The sequence below is a fragment of the Humulus lupulus genome, chromosome 8 (genome assembly GCF_963169125.1).
Source record: "Humulus lupulus chromosome 8, drHumLupu1.1, whole genome shotgun sequence".
NCBI lineage: Eukaryota > Viridiplantae > Streptophyta > Magnoliopsida > Rosales > Cannabaceae > Humulus > Humulus lupulus.
The window spans coordinates 32,193,075-32,204,487 of NC_084800.1; the positions used below are offsets into that span (position 1 = coordinate 32,193,075).

Genomic DNA, 11,413 nt, shown 5'->3' on the forward strand with positions numbered 1-11,413 from the left:
ACATAATATGCTGTGATAAACCTAACTTTCTTTATTAGAATTCTTCAAGTTGTATACAAGCCAGTAGAAATACTTCACCATGACTCTAGAAAAGGAGTGTCCAACAGCTAGCAAAAAAGAAGAGCAACACCGCCATAAAATGATACATCAACTACCACTATTGTAGGGACAAATGTATATATATGTACATAATATATACTTTTTTGGGAATGGGGTTTGAACCTTCAACTTTGGTTTTGATGACCAAGGCCCACCACCTCACCCCAAGGGACATGGGCAGTCAGAATAATTTAATACTTAGTGAAAATTCCAAAAATAAATGCGAAAACATTAGTACTTGGCATCACATGATTGGCTAATTGTGATAGTGATGGGGTACCACAGTACGGGACTTCTACTAACACAATGGCAAATCCGTTTAGAAAAGCAAAATAGAAAGAAAAAAGTCATTAAAAAAATAGGGGCAAAAGAATACTGGAAAATAGGCTAGAAATAATGTAGATGGCTCTCAAAGTCGTAGGGTCGGAGAGCTAAAACAAAGCTAAAAAGTCTTAATTCTACTGGTAGTTAGCTTTGCTAATTTTACTTTTTACACACCATTACCCCCAATAAACTTTCTGAAAGCCTCACCAAAATACCCAAAAACTTCTCGACCCAAACCTTCGGATTTTCGGTCCAAGGGCTCCATAATCGAGTCTCACCCATCACAGGTGACTACTTTAATCTCTTCTCTTGTACTCTTGCTTTTTATTGAATTCTCGCACTATTTTGTTCTTAAGAACAGTGGACAAAGGAAAACGAGGGGAAAAACAGAATGTTTTATTTGTTTTTGGAAGGAAATGGTACGTGCTGTAGCCAGGAATATGGTTGTTCCTGCCCTGGCTTGAGCAAGCTGATCTTTTTTTTTACCAAGGAATGTTGGTTAATTACTTACTTGGGTTTTAATTTTTATGGATTTTCGTTTCTTTGCCACCGATTAGAGGTCATTAGGGTTTTGAGTCATTGACGGTGAAAATGTGTGTTTTTAGAATACAATTCCACTTACCTCAAAAAAAAAAAAAGAGAGTACAATTTCACTTGAAAGTGCTTCAGGTGTTAACGAGATTATGTGGGTTTTAATTAAATTATAAACTATGCGTCAAAAGTTGTACAAAAAGATTAGAGGTCATATATTAGGTGTTTTTTTATGCTTTGGCAAGCTATCTAGAAGGAAAATGTTTTCGATCTGTAAGGACGAAAGGACCAGAAGAGTCAAAACAGTTGTTTAAGCGTGAGCATCAGGTCTTTGTGTTTTGCTGCTTTATATATGTAGTTGCCTTTGAGGCTCTGTGTGTTTACTTAAAGCTTTACAATGCCATTATAATTTTTTTGGTTTGGTTTCTCACTTTCTTTTCTATAACCAATATAGTGATAATTATACCAGTTTTAAGCTTGAAGAAATGTTGTTGGGTCATACCGAAGGTCTGTCGGAGCTTAGATTATCAAAGAATCAGCTACTCGCTGATCAAAAATCTGAGTTAGATGAGGATGACAGTGCAGACAGTACTGAGCAGTTGCTATACTCTGCCTCTTTCGAAGAACTTGCAGAAAATAGTATTCAGTATGATACTGTTATATGGCTTTGTATATCACTGTTGCTGATTTTAGCTTGGGGAGTTGGCATCATCATGTTGCTATATCTTCCTATCAAAAGACATATTCTTCGGAAGGATATTTCCTCGCGCAAATTATATGTTACACCTAGCGAAATAGTTTACAAGGTAAACCTGTATTTTTGTATTTTGTCTTTGTTATTTTGAAGAAATAAACTACAGGCCAAATTGACTTTTTTTTTGGTTAAGGCTTCGAGACCTTCGTTCATTCCCTTTTGGGGGATCACCACAATTGAGAAGCACTTACCCCTTTCCCTAGTCATTAATATTATCATTGAACAAGGTAATGATCCAGCTTGTGTTTGTTTGCACTTTTTGTAGCCTATTTCCTTGTAATAAGGTCTTGGTGAGTTGCCCCATTTCCATTATTTTATTGATAATTACATCTTCTTTTTTTAAAGAATTGCTATTGGGCATCAATGGTGTCCAACACCACTTGATGCAGTGCAATATACTGCAATTGGTGAAATTTAATATCGGGTCTCACATATTCTAATTTAAAATAAATACGTGGGATACAATATTAAATTGCATCAAGTGTTGTTGGACACCATGTGACTCTTTGTTCTGTATTGTATGATCCAAATATGGAACTATGCTCGCATCCCATGCTTGCAGTATACGCCCATTGCAGTAAATTATTTCATCAATCAAGCAATTGCTTTTGAGGCTGTGTGTTTACTTCAATCTACTGTAAATTTCATAGAGTAAATATTAATTGATGAAATAATCTATTTGTCCATTCTGTCGTCCTTAGGATGCTTGCAGTCAATGTATGGAATACACACCTTCAGAGTTGAAAGCATAGCACATGGAAAAGCTGCGCCTGTAGATGAATTACAGATTCAAGGTGTTTCAGATCCTGATGATCTGAGGAAGGTGTGTCAGCTTTTGTTTTAAACTATAATGTAGTAGAGTCTCAGTGGTTTTAGCTTGCACATAAATCGGGGGATACTACTTTGTGTTACACTATCATTTGAACAATATGTGAAATTGAAGCCTCATATGAGTTTTTTTGTTTTTTCCTTCATGATTACAGGTCATCATAACAGAAGCTTCAAAGACTATGCTGGATATTGGTAAAAATTGGAAGCCTTCTTCTTTAGCTACTGAAGGAGAAAACATCAGTCGGGGGGGATCATTGTCTGAGGGACCAGCTGTTTTCAGATCACCAGTCAAAAGCTTGAAGGTAATTATGGAAATCCAAATCTCTACATCTCTTTCTACTATTTTTCCAACATGGTTGCATATCTATAAATGAGAAGCGAATTCATATGAGGAAGGGGTGTAAAGGATACGAGTAATTCAGAAAGTTCATTTTTTATGCTCAGTTGGTAGCATGCAGTTGAATTTCTAGATTTTTGTTAAGCCTTTTCCCAGTTGAGCTATAAGCCATGGAAAGTGGGGTCATGGAAGGCAAGTCAAATGGCATGGGTGCGCTATTAAATTACTTGGGGGGGCGTAACCAAACATTAGGATTAATATAAGAGCACTTTCCTTTTCATCAAAGTTTTCATAGGAGCTGACTAGATTTATGAGAGATTGATAATTTGACGGTTGCAAGGTTTATGATCATTTTAATGACAATAGTGTTGACTCGATTTTCTGTCAACCGGTAAAATGAGAAGAAAGCTAGCAAAAAGAAATGAATCACAACATACAAGTTTTTTTACGTGGTTTGGCCATTAACGAGGCCTAGTCCACGAGTCACTTGTATAAAGGAAAGTTTGCCGGAATCACAAGCTCGTTAGGGTTTATAGCTTGGGCAAAGGATAGTTTTGCTCCAAGGTAAAATGGGAGTCCAAAATCTAGGGATTGGGATCCTTACAAATGACCCCTTCATGCTCTGTTTATAGGTGGCACGAGGGCAGTTAAAAGGACTATTAGCCTTTAATGAAAGATACGTTTAGATTCTTCCCCATGTTCTGTGGGAATTATTCATTACTTATTGGGCACACTACATGTGTCACTTGGCTGTAGGCCTAACTGGGTGGTTCCCTAGCCTAAAAAAGGGGATGGTCCCCGAAATCATAACAGAAAGGCGCTTGGGATCACTCCTTCAATCACGTCCGTGCGGGGGCTGAACTATGTGGTCCCCAAATCTCCGAAAATCTCGCTAAGCCGTTATTGGGGCTTTTCGGGCTCTTCGAGAGGTCGACGTGAAAATGTCCTCCCTAGACCTAATATCAGGGACCACCCGAGGAGTTACGCTTCAGGAAATTACGGCGGGTCCCGAGACCCCTCATGAGGAGTTTAGTAGCTTGTGTACTGATAACTTGTCGGTACGGTAGTCATCCTCTGAGGACCTCTCGAGAAGTATGTCATATATGCCCCACGTGTCGCTAAATGCTGAGTCCTGGAACAAATAAGATAGAAAAATCAAATACTACTTTCTTAGATTTTCTATAGGAAAGTGAAGGTTTTCTGATTCATAGTTCACTTAATTGGCATTAAGTTTTCTGTGGAGGATACAATTATATTCCGATACTCTTTTTAGTAAATTTGTTCCCCTGCAATGTGAGATTTCTCGTTTGTAGTTTCTTATAAATGATGGTTGGTCATCTTACATTGGTCAACCATGTGTTTGCTTACTGTTTCACAGATGACAGCTTCACCTCGCTACTCTCCGATGGACCGCCGAGGCATAGTTCCTGGAGATTTACTGCTTCATAAACTTGAAGAAGTAAATAAATCGGTGAAGGTATACTCTTTCATTTGACTTTCATGTCATCGGCTGCCTCCCTTATTTCGCTTGTCGTGCATTTGGTTTAGGCTTTATTATATCTGTATTTGTTTTTCTCTTCGTGTGCAGAAACTTGAGTTTCTGATTGAAAAGTCAAATCCTCCCCCTGAAGGCAGCTGATATAAATACAAGTGTATATTCTGTTTATTGATCGGCTGTAAGAATTGAAAGAGGATGTTAATCGTTTGTGCTGCTTGCCTCATGAGTTGTTGTATATAGGTAGTGTATTTGAGCTGCTTCTCATGATTGCATCTTGTATGTTGTATACCTTAGGATTTTTGCTAGAGTTGTTTGTGGTACTAAAGAGGCGCTGTAATGGGTCAACCTGTTACGGCTATGTGTTTCCAAGGAAGGGAATCCGTATTAACGTGGAGTCCGACCAGAAGAGAGCATTATCATAGTGAACATTCAACGCCAACCTTTCAAGGCTTTTCACTTCTTTATCTGTCACGTGGGGAGATAATAGAAAAGAAAAAACAGACGACCCCTGTATTTTCAATGTTACGAGGCATCTCTTTGAAATGTTTAACCACTCTCTTTCAAAACTTGGCCTTTTTTTTTTGGCACATACTCTCCATTTCATTTCTCTATGTTATCAATTGTAGTAAAATCCGAAAAAGTACTTTTATATCATTAGAGATTAAGCTAGATGCTCGATGTAGGAAATTTATAGGTAATTAGGAATTATATCCCTCACATTTATGCTATGGATTAGTATCAGTCTTTCATATATTTTTTTATTCAACACTTTAGACCGGGCTGTCAATTTTGTGTTATCATGCCTATTTTTAAGTCAACACAATTTTGACACGAAAATGACACCATTAAATAATGTGTATAAAATATAGGGTAAATGGCTGTTAAAATAATCAATATTTTAAAAAAGTTATATTTTTATACTTACTTTTTTGTGATAAATATATTCAATATTTTTAAAATATTGCATTTTTATATCCAATTTTTCTTAGTGTTAAAAATATTCAATGTTTTTAAAATAGTGTAATGTTATACCTATTTTTTATTATTTTGATAAATAATAAAAAAATAAAAGAAAAATATAGGATTTAATTATTTTTTTAATTTTAAATTATTTTTTCTTTTTTATTCTTTCTCAAAATAACTATTTTAAATTAAACATTAATAAAAATTATTTAAAATAACTTATATATTTTAATCAATTTAAAATATAGGTTTTAATTATTTTGATTAATTTTACTAATCTTAATTTTTTTTAATTATTTTGAAAGTGAAAATAATTACATTTTTTAAAAATAACTAAAATCCTATATTTTTCCTTTACTTTCTTATTATTTCTCAAAATAATTTTAAAAAATAGGTATAAAATCGTAACATTTTAAAAACATTAAACATATTTACCGCAAAAAAAAAAATTGGGTATAAAAGTGTAACATTTTAAAGATATTAAGTATATTTACCGTAAAAAAAAAATTGGGTATAAATGTGTAATATTTTAAAAACATTGAATATTTTAACCGTCATTTACTCTAAAATATAAATATAAACATGACTCATTTAAATTTTAGACTTATTTGACCTATATAGATAAAATAAACAAATTCAAAGAGGTCATTTAATTTCATATAACATCTATTTATATGTTATATTTATTTTAACTTATATCATAAACTTAAAACTAAAATTTAAATCTAATGTTCAACACATAAGTCATCATACACTAAAATAAAATATTATATAATCATCAAGTCTGTTAAGTTGTTTAGTAATTTAGTGTTAATCAATTTCGAATTTAGCAAGTTAATCAAATTTTGACTTGAAATTTAATCATATTTAATTAGATTTAACTTATTTTTATTGTACTTGTTTGTGCTAAACTCAAATCCTATTTAATTAGTTTTAACTTATTTTAAACTGTAATTAATTTTGTGTGGAATTTGTATTAACGTGTTCTAATCTATATTGTCAATCTTAATTTTAGTCAATAACCACTTAGATTATCATTGACTAACAATAGTACTCTCAATAATTTTCTAATAATTATATAATCATCAAGTCTGTTAAGTTGTTTAGTAATTTAGTGTTAATCAATTTCGAATTTAGCAAATAATCAAATTTTGACTTGAAATTTAATCATATTTAATTAGATTTAACTTATTTTTATTGTACTTGTTTGTGCTAAACTCAAATCCTATTTAATTAGTTTTAACTTATTTTAAACTGTAATTAATTTTGTGTGGAATTTGTATTAACGTGTTCTAATCTATATTGTCAATCTTAATTTTAGTCAATAACCACTTAGATTATCATTGACTAACAATAGTACTCTCAATAATTTTCTAATCTATCTTTTAAATTACATATTTAAAATTATACTTTTTTATTTTTATTTTTTAATTATTATTAAGAGAGATGAGAGAATAAGAAATGATAGAAGAGGTGGATGTCTTTAGAAAATGTTTGAAAAAAAAAGGGAATTTACTCATTTGGTACCTTATGTTTTTGCAAAGTATTATTTTGGTACCCTCTGTTTTCAATAATGCTCATATGGTACCCTGCATTTTAAAATTATACATATTTGATACCCTAGACTCAGATTTGATAGATAAAATTTTGTCAATATGATCAAACTGTCATCAGTTATATGTAATTAAGTAATTAAATTTAAATTTGAAACTTACATAATTGACAGTAGTTTGATTAAATTGGTAAATTTTTATTAATTAAATTTGAGTTTAGGGTACCAAATATGTATGATTTTAAAATACAGGGTACCATATGAGCATTATTGAAAACAGATGGTACCAAAATGATACTTTACAAAAATACAGGGTACTAAATAGTTACCTACCCAAAAAAAATAATAATACTTGATTATAAATAAAATATTCATTAAAACTGTTGTTTTTATTTATTTATTGAAAAAATATAGTTTTGCTTTTGGTTATCCGGAAAGAATATTGTTGTTCTAATACCATTAATATCGGTAAGTAGAGCTGTAAATGTGGGCCGCCCAGCCCGGCCCGGCCTACATTTTTCGTGCCTTCGGTAAATTCGGGCTGGGCCGGGCCCATCCCATATTCAATTCGTGTCGGCCCATTTTTGAAAGAGTAGGCCCAGCACGGCCCATGGGCCGGGCCCATGTCGTGCCGTGTCGGGCTCAAGTCGGGCTGGCCCACTTTCCTTATTCGGGCCCAAATTTGGGCCCACTGGACTTACCACCACACTAAATACATTTCTTTGTTTAAATTATAATTTTAGATATTTTTATATACTTTTTAACAATATTTTACACAAAATTATATCAAAGATAATTATTAGAATTTTAATACCTACTAATAAATGCTAAAAATTTAACTAACAAATCTTAAAATAAATTAATATAATTATAAAAATATAAACATTGAAAAAAATAAGACATATATTATAATTTTAATTTATTAATTATTGACAAATAAAAATTTATTATGATTATTAATGTCAAAATATCGGGTTTTTTATGGTGTCTTGCTTTCGGGCTAGTTTGTTTGTGCTTTCGTGTCGTGCCTTCATGCTTGTCGTGCCGTGCCGTGCTAAGCCCGTGTCGTGCCGTGCTTGGCCCAAACCCATATTTTTTCATGCCGTGTCGTGCTCGTGCCTCCCGGTCTCGTGCCGATTTCGTGCCGTGCTCAAAAGCCCAGCCCATATTTACAGCTCTATCGGTAAGCATCAATTCAATCGTCGTTTGCTGCAGAAAGTAATTTGAAGGTGTCGATGATATCAATGCAAGAAGGTTTTGAAAACAAAAATAATAACAAATATTAAATGAGCTAAGACTAGAAATTCAGTCAGCAATACGTGGTGGGGAGTAGTTGGATATTGGATAATTCATGTTTATGTTGGAACTTATCTATATAAATATATAAATGTGAATTGTTAAAAAAATAAAAAATGTGTTTTAATGTCTTTCTAGAGGATGAGTCTCAAATTATTTTAGAATACTCATTTACAAGAGTATATTAATAATGAACTTGGGCATTGGAGTTGTAGCCAAGAATACCCGCCTATAAGGAAGAGAAATGAGTCACACAAGGCTAAAAACGTGATTAAATCAATCCAGATTATTATTCGGTTTATATTCACACAACCCAATCAAACAAAACAAGCAAACCAAAGTGGAATACGGCAAACCAAAGTATGTGCACCTTAGAGAAGCGCGGCAACTTGTTCTTTCTCACTCTCACCGGTGGCGACGACCACCGCCTTGGCCCCGACTGCATCGACTCCATCCTCTCCGCTATCTCCCAAATCAAATCCCAAGCCACGCCCGGCTCCGTCCTCATCACCACCGCCCAAGGCACCAAGTATTTCTCAAATGGATTCGATCTCGCCTGGGCCCGATCCGCCGACTCTAAATCCGGAGCCGTCGCTCGTCTCGGGCAGATGGTCGCTTCCTTTAAGCCAGTCGTCGCCGAACTCATCTCCTTGCCGATGCCGACGATCGCTGCCCTCCCCGGGCATGCCGCCGCCGGAGGCTTCTTATTCGCGCTGAGTCACGACTACATCCTGATGCGGAGAGATAGAGGTGTTCTGTACATGTCCGAGGTCGATCTAGGGCTTCCGTTTCCAGACTACTTCGCTGCAGCGATGAGGGCGAAGATAGGCTCGGTTTTGGCTCGGCGGGACGTGATGCTGAAGGGGGCGAAGATCAAGGGCGATGAGGCGGTTAGGATGGGGATCGCCGAGTCGGCGCACGATAACGCGGAGAATACTTTGGAGGCTGCGGTGCGTCTGGCGGAGCAATTGGCCAAGAGGAAGTGGAATGGCGAGGTTTACGCGGAGATAAGGAAAAGTATGTTCCCGGACTTGTGCAGCGTGCTTGGAATTACCCAGAAAGTTATTACCCCAAAGCTTTGATGGAAAACCTTTCTGGATTTTCGATCAATGAAAGTAAGTTATGTGTTTTTACAAATGATAATCTCTGTTTCAAGAATTTCATTAGCTGATTAATTAAGATGCCATGCCACGGTGTTGGAATGAAAAATTATGATATTTTTCTTGATTATATTCAGTTGTAAAAGAAATGGAAATGTCAGTGTATAATCAGTAATATATATCAAATTTTAGTTGAATGCATAAAATTTTGGTTGGGTTGAATTATTTTGTCTACTTGTTTTATGATTCGAGGTTATTATTAGCCAGTAGCATTTATGATGAGTTCACTACTTTCGAATATCTCCATGTTTTTTATGTGTCATAATAAAATTATGGGAGATTATGATGTGGTAGGATAGTCAGTTTTACCTTGCACGACACTCTCTTTATATGAGCAAACTAATTTTTTATGATGTTATTGATTGTAGCAAGTTTTTGAATTTTTTAAAATAATTTATATCGTATAAAATAGAGTTCAAATAACTAATGTGTAATAAGTTATTCTAAATATATTGTGGACACTTTAAATTATTTAAAATTTCTTAAAAATTTACAAAAAATTTGCTATAACGGTATAGAAAAAGAATTTTTTTAGTGAAAATGCTAAAACGTATCCACTGCCCTAAAATTAAAAAATAAAAGAGATTACCCTATAAGACAACAACCCTAAAATTAAAAAAAAAATTGATATTTGAGTTTTGATCTGATTCTTTATAAGTTCACTGCTGCAGGGTAATCTTTAGATGAATCAATGCTCCTTTTCTCCTTGTTATATATGGCTTCTGTTAGGTCTGTGAGGTCAAATTTCTACTTCTTTTGTTTAAATTAGAAAAGCTGAATATAGCTAGTTGCCTAGTTCTTCATTGGTAAAATCCAACAAGTATTTGGAGAAATAAAACCCATACTCAACTTTCATGTTCTGTAAAGCTACACCTTGTATTGTATTGTGATAAGATAGCATAATACTATATAGGAGAAAGCAGCCATTCGGCACAAGCTAGTACTAATATTATGCTCACTTAGAGCACTAGTATTAAATGATTTAAAATAGCTAATTAACTAAAATACGTAAAAATAAGATTAAAATGGTACTTCATCATATGTTCCATTCTACCTATGACTAATGTAATTTAGCTACATGTAGCTAAATACTATTTGTTAGCTATATTTATTTAATTATTAAATTACTACTACAAAAAAAGATTTTTAGGACTTGCATTGCGAGTCATCTATTTGAGAGCCTTAAAAATTGAGGTTTTTTAGGAGTCCTAAAAAGTTTTTACTACTACAAAAAAAAAAAATTTAGGACTCGTAATGTGGGTCCTAAAAAATTTCTTTGAGTACTTTTTAATTAATTATATAATTTTATTTTATAAATCAAAATTTGGGTAAAATGCCCAATTTTTTTTAAAAATCTCATTATTGCCGAATGAATAGTAAATATATACTTATATATTTAAAATAAATAAATTATAAAAAATATTAGAAATATTATTATTATTAGTTGAATGAATATTGTTGACGCCGTTTTTCGTCAACAGTGAATAAAGAGCACGAAAACAGTAAATAGTCATGGCCAGAAAAGTACAATAAGACAAACAAGATTTTTTACGTGGTTCAGCACTCTGCCTAGTCCACGAGCCTTTGTTATTAGAACTTAAGATGATTTCTGGAAATTCTTCAAGAATGAATTCTCCAGAATTTCTCTCAAGATCACAAAATTTCGGTCATTTACAATGGTACATGACTTCTCTATTTATAGAGAAGATCTCAGAATACTATCCCACACGTTTCGGGAAGCTATTCTGTATATGTAAATAAATTTAATGGCATTAAAAGCCTGTAACTTCTATATACAAGGAAACGTCCCCTGAAGACCAGGGGGCGTATAACTGAATAATAAATACCCTTTTATTATAGGGGATTTACAACAATAAATGTAAACTGCGTCTCTCCAAAATGACTCACTAAGATATTCAAAGTTATCAATCTACATCGTCAGTGCCGTGCCCACCCAGGTCTCTTAATGACTTTCGAGTTGTAGCATTTTCCCCGAGATTATGTGGCTCGGAACCCCTGATCCGAGGTCATCCGAGAATAGACGTACTTCGATGTCTGTCTTTCGAGC

General features: G+C 33.8%; 2 protein-coding genes across 3 annotated transcripts; both read left to right on the top strand.

Moving 5' to 3' along the window:
• Positions 1-459: 459 nt before the first annotated feature.
• On the top strand, positions 460-5,028 carry LOC133796670 (uncharacterized). 2 transcript variants are annotated; one of them, XM_062234287.1, is made up of 7 exons: positions 460-710; positions 1,424-1,760; positions 1,842-1,935; positions 2,410-2,531; positions 2,692-2,841; positions 4,255-4,353; positions 4,465-5,028. In XM_062234287.1, the coding sequence occupies exons 2-7, from the start codon at positions 1,440-1,442 to the stop codon at positions 4,513-4,515; spliced, it is 837 nt and encodes a 278-aa protein (XP_062090271.1). In that variant the 5' UTR covers positions 460-710; positions 1,424-1,439; the 3' UTR covers positions 4,516-5,028. The 2 variants fall into 2 exon arrangements, with proteins under 2 accessions (XP_062090271.1, XP_062090270.1); XM_062234286.1 differs by having other exon boundaries at positions 461-710; positions 1,409-1,760.
• Positions 5,029-8,350: 3,322 nt separating this feature from the next.
• Positions 8,351-9,507, top strand: LOC133796671 (enoyl-CoA delta isomerase 2, peroxisomal-like). The gene has a single exon (XM_062234288.1). The coding sequence runs from the start codon at positions 8,548-8,550 to the stop codon at positions 9,265-9,267; it is 720 nt and encodes a 239-aa protein (XP_062090272.1). The 5' UTR covers positions 8,351-8,547; the 3' UTR covers positions 9,268-9,507.
• Positions 9,508-11,413: the final 1,906 nt, after the last annotated feature.